This window comes from Barbus barbus (genome assembly GCF_936440315.1).
Source record: "Barbus barbus genome assembly, chromosome: 30".
NCBI classification, from domain to species: domain Eukaryota; kingdom Metazoa; phylum Chordata; class Actinopteri; order Cypriniformes; family Cyprinidae; genus Barbus; species Barbus barbus.
Genome location: NC_136758.1, coordinates 18475391 through 18500149, shown reverse-complemented (window position 1 = coordinate 18500149; position 24759 = coordinate 18475391). Strand labels below are relative to the sequence as shown.

Genomic DNA, 24759 nt, shown 5'->3' with positions numbered 1-24759 from the left:
TTCATGACATATAATTTGCATTTGGCTCTTTCTAAAAGTTTGTGAAGTTGCAACATATCAAATAATCCTCTATGCCAGGCTTTTTTATAGACAGTTGGTTGGTGTGGTGCATCGACCCAAACCTTGGTAGTCAGGAGAGCATCTGGCTTATTGATTGGCTGGATTGTGTCATGCGTTTGTAAATCTGGCTGACATGAGACAGTCCCGTAAAAAAAAACAGTCTGTCTGTAGGCTACTTGAGGGTGTTGAAATACACATATGTGACTTACCACACTCTTTTATATTACACCACTGTTCTCCTTCTGTAAAGGTCTATCTATCTATCTGTCTATCTGTCTGTCTGTCTGTCTGTCTGTCTGTCTATCTAAGAGATTCAAGACTATAAATTAAAAATTTATATTTTCTTTATAGTGTGTCCACTAGATGTCTCTCTACACCATTGTATATATTGTATATATGTGTGCCTTATGGGGTTTGCCAGCACGACTCGGGGCTTATTATGCAATTGTAAGGCTAGTCACAGAAGCACGATGTTTTGGGATGAGGTCAGTCTAAATCCTTGCAGATGTTTTTCTACCACAAATATGTCTATGTTTAAATTAAAGTATATAATTCAATGCATTTTGTAGTGTTAATGTAGGCTACTGTACATGACATAAGGATATCAATAGGCCACCACACTAATAAGTTCATGCATTAAGCTAATAACTTAATTCAGTACATTTACTATATAGTAAATTTACATGTCAGTACATCAACTATATTTCATGCCAATGTTACAGTTAAAGTAACATGGTGATAAAAAAAAACATGACACTGAGTAAGCTTTTTGCTTTTGCGCTTTTGCGAGAGAAGGCAAACGCGTTGGAATAATTTCCCCTTCTATCTCATATTTTCTCATAACAAACATCCCCGTTCCTTGAGTCAGTGGTCTTGGTGTTGCTACTTTTAGAGAGAGAGAGGAGGTCTTGCACGTTTGGACCATTTGCTAGTTTTCATACCCCACTGGGCTGATAACCTCTAATCACCAAAACATACAGTCGAAACAGCTTTAACATTTGCACATCAATAAGAAAGGTGCTAAGGCATTGATCACGGAGGTGGACATCAATACCAATCAGAGTGCGTCGTCACTTAATCATTCATCAAATAATGATCACTAAATGGTGATAAAATCACGAAACTATGAGAGAGATACGGAAGATCTGATTGAGAGAGAGAAAATGTCAGTTTTTTAATTAGTATAGTGTGCATTAAGGAATTTAGACATGGATTGGATGGCCTGAAGTTGGAGTGCTTGTAAAACCATATTTCTAATCATGCACCAGTCATGTATGGGATGGGGCTAAAGAGCCATTTGGACCTTGGTAAACATACCAGACACTGTTGGGTCTTAATGGTAGTGCTATATACATTTGTATAGTAGTTAGAGTCAGTGCTAAGTTTAGATTCATGGTTTATTACAACCTTCAGAAAATAAAGATTAACTTTACCCACGCCATGACCTACATTCACAAACAACCACGCTCAATAGATTAAAGATTACCCAGCTGCGTTACCTCCAGCTGAATGAATTTACAAGTATTGGAATAAAAGAGAATATAAACACCAACCATTACTTTACTACACCCAAGATGATGTCAGTTTAACAAAACCACAATAAATGAGTACATTTCACACGTGAGTGCGATATAATTTGCACCGACAGGGGTCCACGTTACTAAATCTATTCCAGTGATGATTGGTCGACACAAAAATGCGCGGCTCTGTTATTGGCTGGGGAGTGGAATATGCAAATAAGCGGCCCTAGGCTTTATTAAAGGACTCGCAGTGAGTGCAGCGTGGAGTGGGTGTGTCGGCAGAGCACAGAGGACAGACTACAGTTCTGGGGTGAACTCTTGAAATAACGAAATTTCACTTTAAAATCCACGCTCTGGAATTGCACACAAATTCTGTCTCTCCTGCCATGTGCTTTGCTCAAGAGACCACTTTAAACTGAAGCACTTTCTCCATGAGTTCCACAAGGTAAGAACGTTTAAAAATGCGTTTTCGTTTTAAAACGGATTTTTAGAATGAAAACGATCCATGTTTACACTACACAACCGAAAACGCATATCACGGGACCATTCACGCAGGTACTACTATAGATATGTATGGTAGAATCCCTATTATTTAGTTCGCGGACGCGTCTGCGTGCTTGGAGCGGTCGAATGGGGAACCTACACATATAGATCTATGGGTACAATAACGAGCATGCGTTATTGTTTACACAGTCGTCAAGGATAAGCAGAGCGAATATGGGCAGCCACGTTTTTGGTCCGTTTACACTGAAAAACCACCTTTAGTTTTCTAACTAAAACGGGGTCTACAGCGTTGTCAAAAGTCACCGTTTTCGACCTTGAAAACGCCGGAGTAAGTGTAAACGATAGGCGTATCCGCAGCAAAAGTTATGCGTTTTGAAAAGAAAACAGTGTAAACGGGTCCTAATAAGTGTCTTCTGGTGCATCTAGACTAGTAAGCGACACGTCAACTATCTGAATTTTTTTTTTTTTAAACAAAAACACTTTTGTGATTGTATTCTATTGTATATATTTAAATGTATTTTTTTATAACAAAAAGCGTACCAATGCCAAGTATTGCTATGGTTACCTACTTGGGGAAAGCAAAGTTAGCTAATCTCTTTTTTCCATAACTTTTGTAGTTACTGATATGTTTGAAACCCGAAATGAAGCACATATGTAAAATGCATGTGAAATCAGAATACTTTTAAGAACCCTACAAACTTTTGTCATTTCCACTCATGGCTAATTTGTGTTGTGGCATTTCATACAGGCACACTGCTTCCTCCTAGAATATTATTTTATTGCAGAATATTTTAAGAAACATTTTAAAGACATTGTACTCACACATCTGGGTTGTCTTTTGTCTGTATGTGTTTAGAGTTCTTCATCTCCTCAGTCCTCCAATGCCGGGTCCAGTTATGCCTATGGACGTGGCTGTGCAGCTGTACATCACCCATTCTCCCCCACTGCGCAGCTTCCTGAGCTCTTATGAAGACTACAGGACACGGAACCTGGTCAAAACCTGCTACAAACCTCTGCGGCCCTGCTTGAGCTCCAGAGCCCACCTGGAGCCCCCTCGTCTGGACTGGCAGACCCCAAAATCCAAGCCCAGGAAGAAGGTTGTGTTTGCCGACTCAAAGGGTATGTCATTAACCGCGGTGCATGTCTTCTCAACTTTCGATAACAGAGAACCCATTACACCTGAACTGCAGTTTGACCTGGAAGACCTAGAAGAAGTCACAGCAACTCTCCATATAAATTCGGTCCAGAGCAGAATTCTAGGCTTTCTGCCGCCAGCGGCAGACTACCTAGATTTTCGCAGTCGGTTGCTGAAGAACTTTGTTTGTTTAGAGAACTGTACCCTACAGGAGCGAGCCCTAACCGGCACCATCAAAGTGCGTAACCTGGCCTACGAGAAGTCGGTTCATGTGCGAATCTCTTTCGACACCTGGAAGAGCTTCCAGGAAGTGGAATGCACGTTTCTGAATAATGTCTATAGTTGTCAGGATACAGACACATTCTCATTTGCCATTGAACTGCCTGGGTATGTGCTCCCTCAGAATAAGGTTGAATTTTGCATTAGTTACAGAACTGGAGAGCAGACCTACTGGGACAACAACGATGGCAGAAACTATGGACTGGTTTCAACGTCTTTGCAACAAAACAATTCATGGAATTCCTCAAACCAGGGAAAGAAACTGAATGAATCCAGGAAGTTAGGCAGAAAAACACAAGACAAGGAAGTTTATAAATGTAAAAGCCCGCTCCGATCCAATGGCATTTTCCCAAACTGGCAGAGTTGGGGGCACATTGCAACCAGTGGCCCCTACTGGTGACTTCAGCTGACATGATTAACTATCCAAATGTGTTGAAAGATTTTGGCAACAATATTTCTCTCAACAGAAGAGGTATGACAACAGAAGATTGACATTCTCTTGAAAGCCCTTAATGTGATTTACCTGCTGATTACTTACAAATAGACCTAGATCAGCTGTCTATGAACAGATTAAAGAGGGAACAGAGGCTGGTTGAAATGGTCACATAAAGGGAACCTTGTTTCTTTCAGATGGAAAATTTTGCTGCATGTTTTATTCTTTTAAAAAAAAAAAAAAAAAATTTTATAAGTAAAACGTGTGTGATGACCCCTTTCTTGAAGAGCTAGACCACCAAGGGGTCTGGAGTAAACACTATATTACATTTGTCAGTTCATTAATATGAAGTATAAAATGTGCCTTTGTCTTAAGTGTGCTAGAGAATTTCTTGTTAAAAATCTGCCATTGTGTGCCACATCTGCAGACTGTGCACTATAAAAAATGATATCACGTCTGGTGATTTGAAGAGGATATATCTATGTCTCACTAGCCTATTTTCAGCCGATTTCCAGTTGAAGATTCAATTGTGGACGAGACAACCAGCGAGATTGTCCTTCATGTTGAAGGGGTAAACTTGAACTGGTTACACATTTTTAGAAAGAAATGTTACTATTTATCATATTTAATGTGTACTCTGTAAATAAATCAGCCTTAAAATAAATTTGGTTTTGAACATTTTTATCAAGATTTTATCTGCAAGATGTGCATACATTTAGGTGTCTTTTTTTGTGTGTTTATGTTGGATGTGTAAGCAATTTAATGTGCTGAATTTAATGCAACTGAATGCGATAAGCTAAACAAATGGCCTGATAATGGTTTCTGTGCCTATAGGATCTCCTCAGCAAATGTCATTGTAAAGTAAATTTTATGTTTTAAGTGCAATCCAGTGAATATGAGTGGAATTGGTTGGGGTCATATTTGAATCAGATGTGAAGCTAAGAATGGCTTTTTACTAAAGAACGAATGGATGTCTTGGTAAATTCTCTAAAATAAAATTTCACATTTTCAGATTCTGTGTTTCAGTAACTTAAGTGCGACTGCGTCTGATCTGTCTTCATACTCCTCATGCTAAAATTACAACAATATTGTACTGGTGGCAATCAAGCAGGTCTCATAAAAAGCATTGGGACACTAATGATATCGACAACTGAGTTCCTTTACTCTTGTGAAGTTAGAAGCAAATAGAGTGCTACGTTGAATCAAGTTAAACTCTCAAGCACCTGAAAAAATTAGAACAATAATGCAGATTTGTGAGGAGAAGAGATTGGTCGAGTTAATGTAGCAGCCTGACACCTGCACTTTATATACATATAAATCAAGCCTTATGAATTGCTTTTATCTGCATATAAAGCTCTCTTTAAATCATATTTTATTTGAAGCAGCCAGAGGTTCAATATTAGCTCATGGTCTTCTCCACTCAATGAGGAATGCAGAGAATGTAGAAAGCTCCATTTTCCACTTCCCTACTTTTTTGAAATTTTTAAAAAGCACTCACGCACATCTAGGAAACAACTCTTTAACACAGAGAAAAGGGAAGCAGATTTCGACACAAGACCTCTGATAACCCTTGATATGAACACCCTCTTGTCTGATCATGTACTGAACACACAGTTCAAAAATACCACTTGCCAAGCCTATTTTGGCTGATCACCATTTATTAAACCAGTGAACAGAAGAACATCATGTTGATAGTGGAGGTACTTTCAGGTTACTCCAATATCAGATGCAGTGTACACACTGTGATAACTCTAAATAGCCATTTATAAATATAAAGTAACCTAAAAGTAGCACTGTGACTGGGTCCCTGTGACAGACTGTGAAAGGGTCCATTATAAGTTTGCTAAATATTTTAGAAAAATCTTTATTTTGGAATAAACAATTTTTGTCTTATTTAAAAAAATTCTGGAAGTGAGTCTCTTTGGTATAAAGTCACCCATGCATTTAAAGGTGTGGTAAGGTATGTACATCTCTTTGCACAAACACATCCTTTCAAATTGCATATCAAGTGGCCAGCAAGTATTTTGTGCCTCTTGCCTCATTCTTGTGTGCCAATTCTCATCGGAAAACCCAAAGACAGTCTCAAAGTAATGTGTTTTTTTATGTGCTTGTCTCTGTAATTTGGACACTGTGACCTTATAAATAGGCCTCACTGGCTCAGACTGATGAAATTTAAATTGTACTGTTGGGAAAAATGACTCAGCTCTTTCCTAACAGGCTTGCAGACTGAAGATAATGGTTTCTTGTAGCAGAACGTTCGTGATTTATGAATGTGTAAATAAAGTAGGCTAGTATGTGGACCAGTTTTATAAAAACTCATTTAGCGTTTCATATTTTTAAACTTAATTGTGAGCTATATAGGGTGACCATACGTCCTCTTTCCCAGACATGTCCTCTTTAGACCTAAAAAAATAAAAATCTTGAATCTTGAATCTTGGAAAAAAAAAAGCGTCCGGCCGTGATTTCTAAATCGCCCAAAATGTCCTGGATTCGGCTATTGTGTGCATTTTTGTAAAGCCCTGCCAGGGACTGTTTTCTTAATCCCGCTCCTTACTCAAACATTCTAATATTGCATATAATTTTCGCGCATCAGGGAGCCGCTATCAATGCGGAGTATTTTAAATCACTTTGGATGCAGCTCATGTTGGATGCAAGGTTACCAAATCCGCATTTTTTTGCACGGAATTGTTCTGATTTTAAACTATTGCAGCGACCAGCGGGTTGAAAGATTGCATAAATTACATTTGACTGAAATGCTTGTATTGAAACATTTTGTATTCTACCTATGATAAAATTGTGGTAGATGTTAAGTTTTGTGAAGGATGACCACTGGTAGGAAGCCTTTTAGCTGTGCTTATGATCATCTGCATAACGGTGACTGCAAAATATGTATTTCAGGTATGGAAATAACATATTTTGAGTTTTGATATTTGGGATATGGGTATTGCGCTACTTTGCAGGCTACTTTAATCCCCCTCAAATCCAACTAACACCCCCCCCCACTGTCCTCTTTTTTGAAAACTAAAATATGGTCACCCTAGATGCAGAGTCTTACCACTACCTCACACTGTCTCAGCAATATTTTTTTGTCTCCTAACCTTCTGCCAAAGCAGGACATTTGCATCCATTTTTCACGATTCTAAAACTGAAGTTATGTAAACATTAGAGGAGAGAGTTGGTCTGGGGCAGGAGCCATAAACAGGCCTCAGAGATGGCAGGAGAACAGTGCAGCATTCACAATCAGTCAAAAACAAGGGCTCTCTTACTGACTGAGGAGGGAACTGAAGCAGAGTAGGGAGTGGATTTGTCCATACAGCTGTGATGTCCTGCTCTGCAAAGCACTCTGTAAACATAAAGGGCACAGAAAATGTGTTTTTCCCCAGGTGTTGGCTTTACCAACTCAAAGATTTCATTTGATTTTTTATTTCCTGTGCACGAATTGCAAACATGTGGTTGAGGATGCATGTGCTCGGTTAGGACAAGTTTATGCAAAGATAAATCCTTGTGAGTGTGACTCTTTCATTGTTTAATTGCTATCCTGCTATTCTGACATAGCAGTTTACATAATGTGAGATCTGATACAGTTCTTTTGTAGAGTGTCATTCTTCTGCTATTTTTAAAGAGGAATACTGCAGCTGTTGACACCAGGACACCAGTGCCAGCAGTCCATAGAAACCTATGACACAGATTTTAGACTACTCACCTTCAAAACGTGATTCTGAATCTGCATTCGGTCGGACTGTAACAAAGCTTTCATTAATTCTAGTTCAGTGGTGGACACCACCCTGTTTAAAGTTTGCTTTTGCCAGTACTTGGTCAATGAGGCATTGTTTGAGTCTGGGATGAAGTCATCCAGCAGCAGAAATGGCTTGAAAACTGAGTTTGGTTTCTGGCAATCTAATTTTATAAGGTGCTGGTTTTGGAAAATATTATTTATTTTGTTCCATTTACAATGTGAAAGAAGTCGTTTTTTTGCTGAAACTTCTAATCAGAGCTTGTTATGTATATAACGCAGAACTTTGCTTTCAATTAGAAAATATGGATGAGTCACAATTCTAGCTGTGTATCACAGGCATACGATTTTAAAAATATGTAGTACACTCCATGCAGACAACAATAATGACATTTAATTGGAAATCACTTTCAAAATTATCTTTTTATATCAAGCTGATTAGCTCTAAAAAAGACTGACAGCCAAGCTAACTCTAAAAAGCTCGATGACCAAACAGAATGTTATTGGCCATTGGTGTGAGCACTAATATAGTTATCGTTATAGACAGTTATTAGTTAGCTCTGTTATTAATTATCGTTCCTGGTGTGAACAGGCCTTAAGATATATCACAGGAATTGCTCTAACCCTGTTTTTGTCAGGGAAAGTTTTCAAAGTCCGTTACATTTAGATTTAAAACATACTTCTAAAGTGGACTTTTGGGAACTTTCTGGAATTCATTAAATCTTTTTTAATTGACTATATAAGTATGTTTCCATGAACCAGTGATGGACATAAAAGGTTAAAAATATACTTAACATGTGTAAAGAGTTTCTCTTTAACTGAAACTGATTCAGCAGTGAAGAACACATTTTTGTTTCCTGAGGACTGTAGTGAAGCCAACAGAAATAAAGAAAATCTAATTCTCAAGCACTTCAAGGCTGTGCAATCTCAGAGTTACAGTCTTACACACACACACACACACACACACACACACACACACACGTACACTCTGGGGTAATGAGTTTCTTTCCACTCCCACAAGTCCTTCAGGGTCCTGCAATCCTTCAATGCATTACAGCCATATACATGAACCCAGTGAACTTAACATACAGATGATATATTTAACCCACAAACCACAATCTGGTTTGACCCAGTGTGTACATACACGTGCATATAGCTAGTCAAGCCAAGTCTAATCCTTAACCCTAAAATAGATATTAATTCTGTTGTTCTTATTTAAGCCCATTTTTATTTATACATTTATCAGATCCCTTTTATTTTCTGAGGGGATGCCCCTGCAAGCTATTCTTGCTGTGTTTTCTATTCCTCTGAGAGCATTTTCAGTCATTTTGTCTAAGCAAACATATTGAAACATGCCACACACAATTCCACTCTTGCAGAAGATAAGCAGAGATTGCAAACTGTCATGATGCAATAAGCTCTAGACTTGCACATGCTATTTAAATGTACTAAAGCTCTTTAAATTACATGATTAAACTCAACACCAGTTTTATTTCTACTGACTACTAAATATCATACATCTACATCATTTATAAATAATTGCAGTATTTTTATGGGCTGTAGTATATTTATTTGAATAAATATAAAATGAAGAAATGATTCTATTGTGCCTTGAGTCTGTATATGTATGTATGCATATATATATGTATATCTCACTACAATTACTTTTTAATTTTCTATTGTAAAGCTGGTTGTGAAGTAAACAAACAAACTGACTAATTATTATCATCCTCTGAGTGTCATTCACGTGAGCACAGCATGTCTCTGTCCACCCTATCTTCACGACTAAACACCGTGATCACTAGAAGTTCACTGGCTGCCATGGTCATGTGGCCAAATATTTCATGGCTTACAGGGTGGCCTGCACACATAGTGACAGAAATAGCCGTGTTGTGACATAGATGTGTCTTGGCTGTGTGTCACTTATATTTTTTTGTTTATGTTGCTTTTGGCCGATCCGCGGGTCATATTCAAATTACATGCATTGCAGTATGAATAAACAAAAAGGTATGTTTTCAGTAACTCATGACGTAAACACACTTTTCAGAGTCAATCATGATTCTTTTACTTCACATGCTCAAGTGTCCAATAACGGCGGGTTGGCGAGATAAAGTAAGTAGTATTTGGCTGGTTGTGTGATCCCCAAGTGGTGCTCCCATGAAGCTCCATGTAAAACAAAACAGCTTTATTTTCACTTTTATATTTGTTTGTTTGAGTGTATGGCATTTTTCAAAAGTAACATTTCTTGTGTATGTGGCTTTAATAGACTAAGAGTGTGCTTTCAGCACCAAGGAAGGGCATTTCAAACTAGCAATGTGCCTGTGATAAAATATATGAATGCCTTAGCTTCTTCTATTCCTGACTCTAAGCCGTCTCGCCTTTAAAAGTTGGCAGAGAACTGCACATATCATAATATGTATCTCATATAACAGACACCATGTCATTCATGTTCACACGTGTGAATATGCAAATACACACTGCGCATATGAAACAGACACATGTGAACAGGGTGTCGGAAAGAGATTGATTGTTCCACAACAACTCTGGACTACCTTATGACCTGGATTTTGATAGAGCATATGGTGTTCTCTTGTCATAGTAGCAGAGGACTTTGGTTCACCATGACATTCATGAATAAAGTACAGCTATAGAGGTGCAGGGAATTGGCAGGACTTGTGTTGTGCATGAGTGCAAGGACGGATTTTTGCCAGCCAGTAAACAAATGTAAAAAACAAATGTAGCAAATGTTGCCTGAAAAACTAAGAAAAAATCTTAAACTTCTTGTAATTCCAACAATATTTTTCATAAATGTAACTTTTGTCCAGTGGCGTTCATTTAAAAGTGTTTTTTGAGTTGATTGTTAATGATCACCAGTTATTATCATTCAAAGTTTACATTGAAAACATACAATCAAAACTAACTTAGCAGAAAGAAAGTGATACAGGTTCGGAACAACATGAGTAAATTATCATATATTCATTTTAGGCTGAACTATCCCTTCAAAGACTCATGAAAATGACATACAAACTGATCTATAGTGTGCTGTCTTTTTTAAAAGTGTTAAGAAATTTAAGTTTAAAGTGTTAAGCTGCAATTTCTGATTGGTCTGCTGTCTTGCTTTTATTTGCATTCTTTACTGTGACTGCAGTAAAACTGTAGATTTGATTCCATATATCTATTTTTATTGTCACCTTTAGGCTACAGAAAACAACAGAAAACAAGGTCTGATGTGCAAAATGCATAAAATTGTGTCTCCTTCACAAAAAGCAAATCTAGTTCTTTCTATATTTGAACAGCGCTTCATAAAAGCAAGTCATTAGTGATTTGTAGATAAGTTATGTTCTGTGTGATTACTGGTTGAACTCCAAGTTTAGGGTAGGGACAAGATAACTGAAGAACAGAATGGGCTGCAGGTGCACACATTGTCAGCTGACATAACTCAGATATCAAACTTTTGCAAAATAGAATGTTTCTGTCTGTATACTTTTGAGTATTATGTAGCATGCTCTGTGTAGTGTGCTTTAAGTACAGCGTTTGATGTAGATTGTGTAGATTAACATAATTTTAAATAACATAATTTTAAAATGACGATGATGAAAGACAAAAAAAATCTAGTACACACATACACAGTCAAAATTAGACTATACTGATTGAGACCTGTTGGCCAACATGAGAGAGATTTAATTGGAAACTATAGTTTGAACATGGCACTGCTGTCCTATAGCACATTCAGTGAGAAACACCCCCCACATCACTTCTAGTGCAAAACTTTGATGCTACATAACATTACCAAACTACTACACCAAATGACCAACATATTTTACAAGAACGCTCTGGTCCTTCTGTCAGCAACAAACTCCTAATGATATGCAGATCAAAGGGGATCCTGCGATCTTATGGTAATGTTGAGCGAATTTGAGAGGAACACAGACTTCTGTTTTTTTTACTTTCCAGTCATGACCCCAGCAGACTAATGTCACGTACGCATCATGTTTGTTTACAAGTTTTTGCTCAATGATTGCAGTCTGCTAATCTGCTGATCGATTTTCAGTTTGGTAAATGTGAGATTTATATGCGGGTTAGTCTCTGTTTCATTGTTTTGGCTATATAAGCAACTTTTGAATATTTTTTATTTTATTTTATAATTTTTTTTTACTTTCTACCATGGTCTTTCTTAAGATAATAATAATTATTAAATTACATTTATTTAAAAATAAATGCATTATTAAAAATAAAATATTTATTTTACTTTATTTATTTATTTATTTTTACTGTCTTTCAGCACCTCAAACATTTTCAGACAGATTAGAATCAGATTAGAATTAGAATCTATTTTTCTGTCATTGTGATAATATTAGTTTTTGTTTTTATTTTGAATGAGTGTTTTATATTTGTAGAATTTGTATATATATTTTTATTTTAGTTACATTTTTAGACTGTTGTGTATTTTAGTCATTTGTATTACTTTTTATTGTTTTTATATTTTATTTTTATATAGTTTTTAATATTTTTATTTCAGTTATTTTAGTAATCAAGTTAAACTAAATGAAAATGAGAAATGCTGCCTTGGCAACTAGGTGAAATGAAGTAAGTTTACATTTTTATATGTATCTTATTTACTTTTTTCAAGTAACAAAATGTGTGGTTTTAATTTTATTGTATTTTAAGTATCATCTTGGTTGAACCCTGGTCCAATTCGTGGCTTGTGGTCCTTTCCAGATCCCATCATCTTCTCTCTCCCACTTTGCTTGCTATCAATGTTCATTCATTCATTCATTCAATGCATGTTACTGTCCAGCCTCAATAAAGGCAAAAATGACAAAATTCTAAAAACAAAATAAATAAATTTTAAAAAAGAAACACACACAATGGTAATTTATCATTTTGCTCAACGGAATGTAGCAAAGACAGTTGGAGAGGAATCAGGACATGACCCGGGTCAGACTCAAACCTGGGCCCCCATGAGCTAACAGCTGTGCTCCAAGCATGCGCACAGTCCACAAAACCACAATTCTGACAACACAAAGGTAATTTAACACATGGTGTATCTGTAATGGAAACTCAGGCCTTCACACTCTCAGTTTCTGAGTCCAAACCTGACACAGACCCATGCAGAGCACCCTTATGTAACTCTTATGTAAGATTGACAAAAAGTGCCACCCCCCCATATGTGTCAAATTTCTGTTGTGTGTTGTGTGAGTGCCAATGAGTCCAAGTGATGAAAAGAGCGAAAGATAAAACAATAAATATGTTATAGAGCAAGCAAGAGAGAGAGTGTTCATATATAGGGGGCAGTAAAGTGGGAGGAAGGTCAGTGGTGTGTTGTTAAACCAAAAAGCATCTGCTTCCACAACATTTGGCATCTTCCCTCAGTTTAATGACCCACATACACTCCATTAGCCAATGACCAACCAGCTGCCCCATACAAATTTACTGACAAGGGGCTTATGTTAACACAGACTTTGCTCTCATAATAAACCAGTTCCAAATCTGCAAACTGCTTGCTCTGGCCTTCCCCCCATTTATCACGTATTTCCTCACTTTCTCTTCTTTCTTTGCATTTCTTTTGCAAAAGAACCTGTTATAAATTGAGAGTGATGGAGTTTTTTTCCACAACCTGTACTGCCGAGCTACCAAATAGAGACTTTAACACATACTCTCAACAATTCTTATCACAGACCTCATACCGTGCAATTATTTATGAAAATAAAAGACACATTGTACAATTTTAATCAATTAATTGCTTGACAGAATGAATTGGGTCATTATTTATAGAGCTACATGGACAGAGAAGGTCATTAAGAGTGGGGTCATGGACGCCCACTGAGGCATGAACAATTCATTATCCACCATTAACAGACTCATGGGCTTCTATGCTTGAACAGTCTCACACAGAGCAACAAACTCACACAGGCACACACATACAGACACCTATTTCTGAAAATGTGCATGTTTATACAAAAAGAGACTGGGGATTTGTTAAATAAGGGGAGGTGTCGTGCTGAAATCAATAGAAAACCTATCAACTACTCCATAAATTGACACACACAGAGCCAAACTCTGATTATCAGGTGAGCATGTGACTTTATCTGTAAGTATAGCTACTCATGAGTTGACACATACACACAAACGTCAATGATCATTAAAAGTTGACAAACTTTTCTGTCTAGAACCCACATGTTGTATTCTCGAAATTCACCAGAAACTCACCAGAAGAGTGAAATATGAGGTGGAAAAATGAATTTGTTTGTTTTTTGCTAACATCTTTTCCTTTCATAGTATTAATTGGGCTTCTTTTCAGTTTAACTTCTATAAGACGTAAAGGGCTAGTTCACCCCAAAAAAATTAATGTTTTGTCATTATTTAATGTCTTCCCAAACCTGTATGAGTTTCTTTCTTATGTTTAACATAAAAGAAGATATTTTGAAGAATGCTGGTAATCATACAGTTTATGGTCCCCATTGATGTCCATAGTATTTATTTCCCTACTGTGGAAGTCTTTGGGAACCGATTTGGTTCTTCAAAATTCTTCAAAATATCTTCTTTTGTGTTCAATATAAGAAAGAAACTTATACAAGTTTGGTAAATAATGACAAAATATTCATTGTAGGGTGAACTATTCCTTTAAGGTATGCTATTTATTATCCTGTAAAATAATAACACTTACAAATACAAAGCCAGAATAAGAACAAAAGACAATGAGGGTTACACACATTAAACCAAGGCAAACTATGTTAGCCTAAAAGAATCACACCATGAAAGAGTCTTGCATGCAATAGGAATATTAGAATTTCTTAAAGACTTTACATACACATCAAAAAGGAAGGCGTTTTCTTTGAAATTTACGTTTATGAATGTAAAATTTGGCAAGAAATATCAACAAATTAATAATAAATTTAAGGACTCAAAGGGTAACCAAAAAACGTTTTTGGTGTTATACAGAAGTTTGAATATAAATATTTTCTAACAAAATTGGAAAAGTCAACGCAGAACACTTACAGTCCCAAAATAAATGATTTATTGTTTAGCAACTAGGGGAAATACTATTATTAAATTTAGCAAGTTTGTAATTTACTGGGTAGCAATTTTCAGTAAACTTCAGCAACTTTATTAGATAAAAAGAATTGTTGTCGAAGAAGCCAAAAATCTTCCCATTCTATATCCCTAAACCTTTAAGCTATGCTATAAATAAGCATTTTCATAACTGTGAGGTAATCCTGGAGAATATTTTTAGTTTTTGGTGCTACATTAAGTAAGAGCAGATTAATGGTTGTGTAAGCGATTCAGTAGCCATTTTGATTTGTTAATTTAGTGAAAAATTTGTCAGATATTTTTTTAGTTTTGGCATGAATGAGGCAATATTTTCACACTTTGCACTATAAATTAAGGTGCGGTCACATTTACTATTGTTTGGTCATAATCCAATAATTTCAAAGGGAATCCATGCAATCGGAAAATTCACATGAGGGCAAAAACTTCCACATACAGATTTCACAAGTTGGCTATGCGAATTTGGAGCATTGACTAACAGGAATCTACTTATTTTTAAAGTGATGTCTGTGTGAGCTATACTTTATACATTGCTACACTATTGACAATAGACAATGGACCTTTTGTGCATGCAAAATTTTGCTAAAATGACACACCGGTCATGAGTTAGAAAACCACCCACCAATAAATTACATAACAATTGTAAAATTGTTTAAAGAAAAAAGTTTCATTCAATGTATTCTGATTATTTGCTTCTCGGTTTTATTTATAAGCTATATGACCTGAAAAAGGCATTGTGATAAACTAACACTCTTGTTGACTGTAACTGAGTATGGTACTCTACTGGGGTGACCCAGAAACAGGAAAGTTTCTCACTTTAGTATTTCATTTCATTTATTTATTCTCTTTTCATGGTAATGCAACACGAAATGCCACAACAATCCAACAACACAACAAAAATACATTCCATGACAAGAAGAATAGGAGTAGGATGAAGAAAAAAAAAATCTTATAAACTCCTACCCCATTCTTATATTAAGAAAATTACAAATTAGATGGCCTCACCGACATGAAAAATAAAATTAAAAAAAACACCAAAAAAATAACAAAATAGCCCAGACCAAATGTAATCTACTTTCAATTTTAACAATTTTCCCTTTTTATTTATTTATTTATTTATTTATTTTTTATTATTATTAATTCTGCTTACACAACATTAAACAAACAAAAACAACAATGATACAATAATGACAACTCTGACAACGAAAAAAACGACGAGACCATCATTGACCATCATCTTTGTACGAGTGAAGTATCTTCTGTTTATACTTATATTTAAATTGAAGAATATTTGAACAACATTTTAGATCATTTTCTAGTAAATTCCATCTTTTCACACCAGAAACTGAGACACACATTTGTTTGAGGGTATTTCCAGCAAAAGGTTTTTTAAAATCATTATTTCTTCTGCTTGTCTCACTATTCACAGTAAAAAGGGTTTGCAATCCATCCGGTAACAGGCAATGTTTTGATTTATGAACAACTAATAAAGTTTGTAAAGAAACCAAGTCCTTCAATTTGAGTAATCCTGACCTCAGAAACAGTCCTGTAGTATGTTCTCTTGGAGCAACTCCATTAATTATTCTTATAGCCCTTTTTTGCAAAATAAATAAGGGCATTAAATTAGTGAAATATGAATTACCCCATACCTCCAAACAATACATCAAATATGGCAAAATAAAGGAACAATATAGGATTCTCATTGCCTTATAATTTAACATAAACTTTACTTTACTCAAAACGGCAATGTTTTTACAAATTTTATTTCTTACATAAGCTATGTGTGACTTCCATTTAAATTTTTCATCAATGAGTACTCCTAAAAACCTAAATTCTGACACTCTCTCAATATTTATTCCATTTAAAGTCAAACGAACATTATCAGGGCATTTTTGATTTGTAAACAACATAAATTATGTTTTACTTAAGTTTAACGATAGTTTATTTTTATTAAACCATTTCTGAAGTACGACCAATTCTTGTTCAATAGTTTTCATTAATATTTTTAAGTTCTTCCCCGATACAAAAAAATTTGTATCATCCGCAAAAAGAACAAAACGTAAAATCTTTGATTCATCACAGAGATCATTAATATATAAAGTAAATAATTTAGGCCCCAGCACAGAGCCTTGAGGGACTCCACACTGCATTGTTTCCAACTTAGATTCATGGCCTATATACTCTACATATTGTTGTCTATTTTCTAAATAACTAATAATCCAGTTTAATACTACACCTCTAATTCCATATGTCTGTAATTTAGATATCAATATACCATGATCAAGAGTGTCGAAAGCCTTTTTAAGGTCAATAAAAACTCCAACTGTGTAATTTTTATGCTCCAATTCTGTGATAATGTCCTCTGTGATTTTCATCAAAGCCATAGCTGTGCTTCGAAACCCAAACTGATTATCATGTATCAAAGAATGTTTTTCAAGAAAATAATCAAATTTTTTAACAAAAAGCTTCTCCAGAATTTTTGAAAATTGAGAAAGCAAAGATATAGGCCTATAATTTGTAAGACTATGCCTATCACCAGATTTAAAAAGGGGAACAATTTTGGCCACCTTCATTTTATCTGGAAAGGAACCTGTGTTAAAAGACAAATTGATTATATATTTTAATGGTCTAATAATACAACATATAGTTTCTTTGACAATATACATATCTAAGCCATCACTATCACATGAATGTTTACTTTTTAATTTAGAGACAGTGGAAATAATTTCACTCTCACTAACTTCGTCAAAAAAAAGGGATTGCATAACTCTGCTTTCTCCTGTCCAGCTTTTATTTTCATTATGTAATGGTATAGTTTTGGCAAGATTTGGACCAACATTAACAAAAAATGAATTAAATTCATCAGCCATTTTTTCACCACTTATCTCAACATTCTGTTCATTCATTAAGTATAATGGCTTACTATAATTAATTTTACTGCCCATAACCTCCCTTAAGACTTTCCACATTCTTTTGATATTACTTTTATTTTCCATCAACACATTTGTATAATAATCTTTCTTTGCACGTCTCATTATAGTAGTCAACTTATTTTTATAGGCTTTATATTTTTTTTCTGCATTTACTGTCCGATATTTTACAAAGTCCCGATAAAGCTTATTCTTCTTTTTACAAGATTTCAATATACCCTTCCTTAACCAAGGTTTATTATTATTTCTTACTTTATCATTCAATATTTTTATTGGGCAATTTTTATTATATAACCATAAATACTTTTTAAAAAATAATTCATAAGCCTTATTTACATTATTCGTATTATAAACATTATCCCAGTGTTCTTTCATAAGATCATCCCTAAATCTATTTAGTGTTTCCTCAGTTCTTAACCTAGTAACTTTACTAAACTTTTCTTTCTTTATTTTTATTTCACAAAAATGAGTTACAAATATTGGTAAATGATCCGTTGTATCATTTATCAAAAGACCACTTTTGACCGTTTTTTCAAATATATTTACAAAAATGTTATCAATTAATGTGGCACAACTGGAGTATCAGAGGGACTGTTCCACCACTAGTGTATAGCAAGTTGTTTTACATGCAACTGGGGCTGGGAAAAACTGGTTTAAATATAATATCATTTTACAATTGTGGTAAAAGTCTATACATCGTCTTTAAATGTATAGGGCACAGGAAGACTGTTGTGTCCTTTTATATATTTAGGCAAAGGATACCACTTTGAACTATAGGATTTAATGTGCTGGAGAGTTCAGGTAGAGCACTGCAGTTTATAGCTTTACAAGTATTAATATTTAATAATCTTTCAAAGGGGCCACAATCACTTGCAATATCAGACTTTAAAGTTCCCACAGCAGAAGATAAAGTATCTTAATTAAAGGCCTAACATCAGTTTAGCTGAAGAAAAACATACACAAGGCCTTTGGCACTAAATCAGATAAAGCTATCGAAAGCAGTGTGTGTAGCAAACCTTTAAATGATGGAATTTCAAGACTTTTCAGTCCTTCCATGGACTCATTATTAGCACAGTTACAAAAGAGTCAAGTCAAAGGCTGCTAATAACTAATTTTGTGTTTGAATATATGCCAATATACACTGTAAACAAAAAGCTCAATGAAATATATTTTGGAAAGAGAAAGTATATTTAGTTTCAACCTTCATATACCAAAATATATCTCTAAATGTATTTCAGGAGCAAGAAAATACATTTCCAATCTTACAGTATAGCCTACATAGATTTATTGTGATTTAATCATGTTACTTTTTATATTGGATTCAGTTATACATTATATATTATTTTTGTTTATAATTATGTGTTATTAATTATGTTTACACGTTATAGACAACAAATACAGTTTTTCTTCAAATGTGACATGAATGTATTTTCTTGGATTAAAATAAACGGAGTGATATATATTTTGTGTATTTTTAAAAATATACAATAAATGGCAAAAATATATTGGTAAAATATATATATATATATATATATATATTGCATTCTAAATACATAGACATTAATACAGAGTATATAGCTATAGCAGCTTCTACTCTTCTTTGAAGGCTTGCCAGAAGATTTTGGAGTGTTGCTGTGGGAATTTTTTCCCCATTCATCCAGTAGACAAGAAAGCATGAATGCCTGGCTCATCATTTCCATTCCAGTTAGTTCCAAAGATGTTTGATTGGGTTGAGTACAGGGCTCTGTGTGGGCCAGTCAAGTTCTCCCACAACAAACTCATCCAGGTATGTTTTTATAGACCTTGCTTTTTGCTCTGGAGCACAGTCATGCTGGAATAGAAAAGGGCCTTCTCCAAACTATCCCTACAAATTGAAAACATAGCATTATCCAAAATGTCCTGATATGCCAAAGTATTAAGATTTCCCTTTACTGGAAGTAAGGGACCTACCCCAACCCCCCAAAAACAGCCCCATGCCATTATCCCTCCTCCACCAAATTTTACAGTTGTCACAATGCAATCAGGCAGGTAATGGTCTCAGGTTTCTGCTGCTCCAGAGTCCAGTGGAGGTGTGTTTTAATTTACACCACACCATCTGACAACTGACCATATGTACGGAGCGCTATTTAGAACTTCCGGATAAAGATAAACCAGCTCGTAATCTTCCTGGTGAAGCTCATTTTATATGTGCTATATATAAGTAGAGACTCTCACAGAAACATCTCCTGCCTCATTCTTATCATAAACTGAGAAAAGGAATAATTGCAACTCCGCAAATAATGATTGCGGAATTAACATACAGTTTCATGTTATTAAAGAACATATAATTTTATATGGGTCTGGTAATCCCATAGTCGGGGAGCCAAAGTCTCAAAAATGGGTTGAACTTGACATGGTCGGTCATACTTTTTATTTGTGTTTTTTCTGTTAACTTTGACCCTAAGAACCAATAATTGGAGGGTCTGCTCTGCCGGAAATATTGCGAAAAAAAATTGAAAATGAAAATTAAACCAGGAGTATAGGATCAATCATTGGCTGCAGCTGCCATTTCAACTTAGTTTTCCATGTCTTTTGATTTATTTATTTTAACAAATTTAGAACTTTGTCGCAATGAAGTATAAAGTATAGCAAGTGCAGGAAGTCACAAAGTCACAGCCTATAATGCGGAATTATTTAAATATATAGTCAAATACAAATTAAATAAGTTGGTATAACAAATAATTAATGCATTCAATATTTTGAAATGTTTATATTTAATTTAATAACTAGGCTACATCGTTTAAGTTTTATCCAACACAGACCTAGTTTTGTTAGTCTGAATTTGCTTTATTTTGACATTGGCTGTGACTCGCGGCATGATTTAACCGATTCTCTCGCGTAAATTTAACATTCGCAGTTTGTCATTCCTGAAACTGAATACGTGGACGTTTGGTCATCTTAGACAAACAAAACTTTTCTCCTAATTGTGAATGGATTATGTAGAGAAACCGAGCAAAGAGCGCTCCTCTTATGGCACAGTACACTTGACCGGAAATGACTGAGCTGTTCTACAACCAAGAAGTAATCGTGCATAAGGTACATTGGCAAAGTACTAGGTGATGTGAGGCTTGTATGAAGCTTTTCAGCAATGGAAACCCATTGCATGAAGCTCCTGCTGCAGTTATTGCGCTGATATTGTTTTAAAATCTGTTTTGGTTTTAAAAGTTGTGTAATATATTCCTGCCTGTACATGACTAATATTAGTAATTGTATGTTAGTCTATCAAAACTTTTTGTGCCAAATATTGCTCTTGTCGGTTAAAGCAGGATAAGCCTTTCACTAAAGGCAGCGGTTGTGGCAGGTTGCTTATTATAAAAAAAAAAAAGGCCTACTAATAACCTTGTTTGTTTGTTTTATTTTTAGTGAATTTTGGCACTCGGAGGTTTAAAAAAAATGGGATTCCAATGCCGTCACTAGGGATTCTGGGCCCATTGCACAGAATTTGAAAATGGGGCCCCCTCAAAATCACCTTCAGTCCCAAAGACATTGTTGTGGGCCCCTCTCAGCCTCTGGACCCTATGCACTCTGATGCCCTTGTGGGATTCACAGCAATCTTCTAAAACATCAGCTAAAACAGGACAACAAAGTGCCCCAAAAAACATACACAAACTCAAGCAGATTATATAACATGTGAAAACAGATACCAATCCAGGTCAAACAACTGCTGTGTCCAGAGATATTTGAACTTTAATATGTGAGGAGTTTTGTTGGTTTTGGCTGCTTCCAGTGGATCAGTCAGATTTGTACGAACTTGAGCATATCAGCATAAAAGCCCACAGCCAATACATATGTAAAATTTATAGACTACATATTACACACACACAGTTTAGCAAAATAAAGGAAAGTGATAGGGGTGGATTAGTGTAATGTGGGACACTGACTAATGTGGGACACCTAAGCCAGTTACTGACTAATGTGGGACACCTAAGCTTTAGTGCGTTTATCTCTTCTTTTACAACATTAAGGTGAACATGATTGGTGTTGAATTCGAGCAGGGGTGTCATGTTATTGAAATCACTTGATTTTCTGGAAATTATGTCGAAAAAGTGGCCAGGAAAATCATCAAACAGGAAGTACCTCTTGTAAAGTTCACTCAAAAGTCAGTGACATAGGATTTAGACAAATTTAATGTTAAGGATATAAATCATTTATAAATAAGACAATGTTCTAAATTGTTATTAAATTATATGTGTGATGTATTTGTACATCAAATTTTGTAATAATATTGTTAAAATGTGTTAAGAATATTTTCTATTCAAAGAAATCTTTGTCGTCCCACTTTAGAAAAGGATGTTTCAAAACTGAGACAGCACGTTTTGACGAATGTGGGACAGTCAAATATTCTATGTTATTCAGTTGATAAAATGCATTAAGAAAGTGTGAGGAGTTTTGTTGGTTTTGGCTGCTTCCAGAGGAACAGTCAGATTTGTACGAATTTAAGCATATCACTTAAAAGTCCACACCCAAGACATACTATATGTTCAATTTATAGACTATACATTACACACACAGTTTAGCAAACTAAAGAAAATGGATATATAAAGCCTGACAAAAACGGAGCGAGGCAGATTGAAGTCTTTCATGGTTTCTGAAATCACTCTGGTAAAAGCTGGATTTTGTCTCCCCCTCATGGGACACCAGGGTTACATCCAGTCTTTCTGAGACAGATCCTGGGGGTTGTAGCAGCCACAGAAGGTGTCTTTTTTTTTTTTTTGCAGTTTAGTGCTATCATCTAACAAACTATGAGCACCCCTGCAGCAACATTAGCTTTCCCATTTAGGTACGGACAAGGCTCAATTCCCAATAGCTTCAGTGAGTGGGCAAGCTAAATCTTCACGCATAAAAAAAAAAAATTAAATCAGCTTATAATGTGGAAAAAGCGGCACCTTTCATGCAATCTTGTAATCACCAACATTAAACTACTGCCTTACATTTTGGACCAAGTTGAAACATCCTGCATTGTGTGTATCAGTTTGTGCCTTTTGCTCCCCAGGTTTATATAACAGTTAAACACTTTGAATTGTAGAATGTTTAATTGTAGGTGAAATGTCCTGTAGTTATTTTCTGGGTTTATTCAATCTGAGATTGCGTGTACATTTATCTTTAACGAATAATTAATCATACCAGAATGAGCAATTTTCCCTGCACTTACGAATATTTAAATAATGTTGAACAAGGCCTATTTCAAACAGCAGAGAGCGCCACAAATCACCACGGACTCCTCTTTCTCCGTCTCTTCTAAGATTTTTAAGTTGAAGTTTAATGACCTTTGTGATGGAAATGTTTTAATGGCCTCAGAATGAGACAAAAGGGCATGTTTAGCAGACTAAGGAAGCTCAGATCAAAGACCATGTACAGTGGGGGGAAAAATTATTTGATCCCCTGCTGATTTTGTACGTTTGCCCACTGACAAAGAAATTATCCGTTTATATTTTTAATGTTAGGTTTATTTGAACAGTGATCAATGAGTAAGATTCCTGGCTCCCAGCTGTCTTTTATACAGGTAACAAGCTGAGATTGAGAGAACAGCTTGTTATCTGTATAAAAGACAACCTGTCCACAGAAGCAATCAATCAATTAGATTCCAAACTCTCCACCGTGGCCAAGACCAAAGAGCTGTCCAAGGATGTCAGGGACAAGATTGTAGACCTACACAAGGCTGGAATGGGCTACAAGACCATCGCCAATTAAGCAGGTTGGTGAGAAGGTGACAACAGTTGGTGTGATTATTCGCAAATGAAAAAAACACAAAATAACAACCTCCTTCTGTCTTGGGCTCCATGCAAGATCTCACCTTGTGGAGTTTCAATGATCATGAGAATGGTGAGGAATCAGCCCAGAACTGCACAGGAAGATCTTGTCAATGATCTCAAAGCAGCTGGGACCATAGTCACCAAGAAAACAATTGGTAACACACTACGCCATGAAGGACTGAAATCCTGCAGTGCCCACAAGTTCCCCCTGCTCAAGAAAGCGCATACAGGCTCGTCTGAAGTTTGCCAATGAACATCTGAATGATTCAGAGGAGAACTGAGTGAAAGTTGTGGTCAGATGAGACCAAAATTGAGCTCTTTGGCATCAACTCAACTCACCATGTTTGGAGGAGGAGGAATGCTGTCTATGACCCCAAGAAATACCATCCCCACCGTCAAACATGGAGGTGGAAATATTTTGCTTTGGAGGTGTTTTTCTGCTAAAGGGACAGGACAACTGCACCGCATCAAAGGGAGGATGGATGGGGCCATGTACCGTCAGGGCCAAGGCATTGAAGCCAGCCAGAGGCATCTAAAATGGGTCGTGGATGAGTATTCCAGCATGACACTGACCCAAAACACATGGCCAAGGCAACAGGAGTGGCTCAAGAAGAAGCACATTAAGGTCCTGGAGTGGCCTAGCCAGTCTCCAGACCTTAATCCCATAGAAAATCTGTGGAGGGAGCTGAAGGTTCTAGTTGCCAAATGTCAGCCTCAAAACCTTAATGACTTGGAGAGGATCTGTGATTGCCAAGAAGGGTTTTGACACCAAGCACTAAGTCATGTTTTGCAAAGGGGTCAATTACTTATTTCACTCATTAAAATGCAAATCAATTTATAACTTTTTTAAAAATGTTTTTCTGGATTTTGTTGTTGTTGTTATTCTGTCTCTCACTGTTAAAATAAACCTGCCATTTCAATTATAGAGTGATCATTTCTTTGTCAGTGGGCAAACATACAAAATCATTTTTACTGACCTGTACCATAAATTTGTCCTATGGTGTGACATAGCAAACATTACAAAAAAAACTAACTCTTAATAACACATAAATAGCATTAGAGAAATTTATCTTAATTGTTAGACACTTATTTTCATACATTTGTTTGCTAAATGAGTGCTAAAGCATCCAGTTTAATAAAATGACAGCGAATGGGCATTTCAGTGGTCAGAACAGGCCAGAAAAGAAAGATTTTAGGATGGGAGTCAATCTGGATGGAAAAGTGAGTCTGAGATGCACCCATGTGCAATGTCCTGGCTGGAGTGTGGGGCTGAATGATATTGGTAAGGAGGAAGTGATCCATTAGCAGTGCTGTGAGGATGAA

General features: G+C 35.8%; 1 protein-coding gene across 1 annotated transcript; it reads left to right on the top strand.

The window, feature by feature from the left end:
• The first annotated feature begins 1838 nt into the window (after window positions 1-1838).
• On the top strand, window positions 1839-4939 carry LOC306850085 (protein phosphatase 1 regulatory subunit 3C-B-like). The gene is made up of 2 exons (XM_079385525.1): window positions 1839-2025; window positions 2941-4939. Exons 1-2 carry the CDS (start codon window positions 2012-2014, stop codon window positions 3896-3898), a joined length of 972 nt encoding a protein of 323 aa, XP_079241651.1. The 5' UTR covers window positions 1839-2011; the 3' UTR covers window positions 3899-4939.
• Window positions 4940-24759: the final 19820 nt, after the last annotated feature.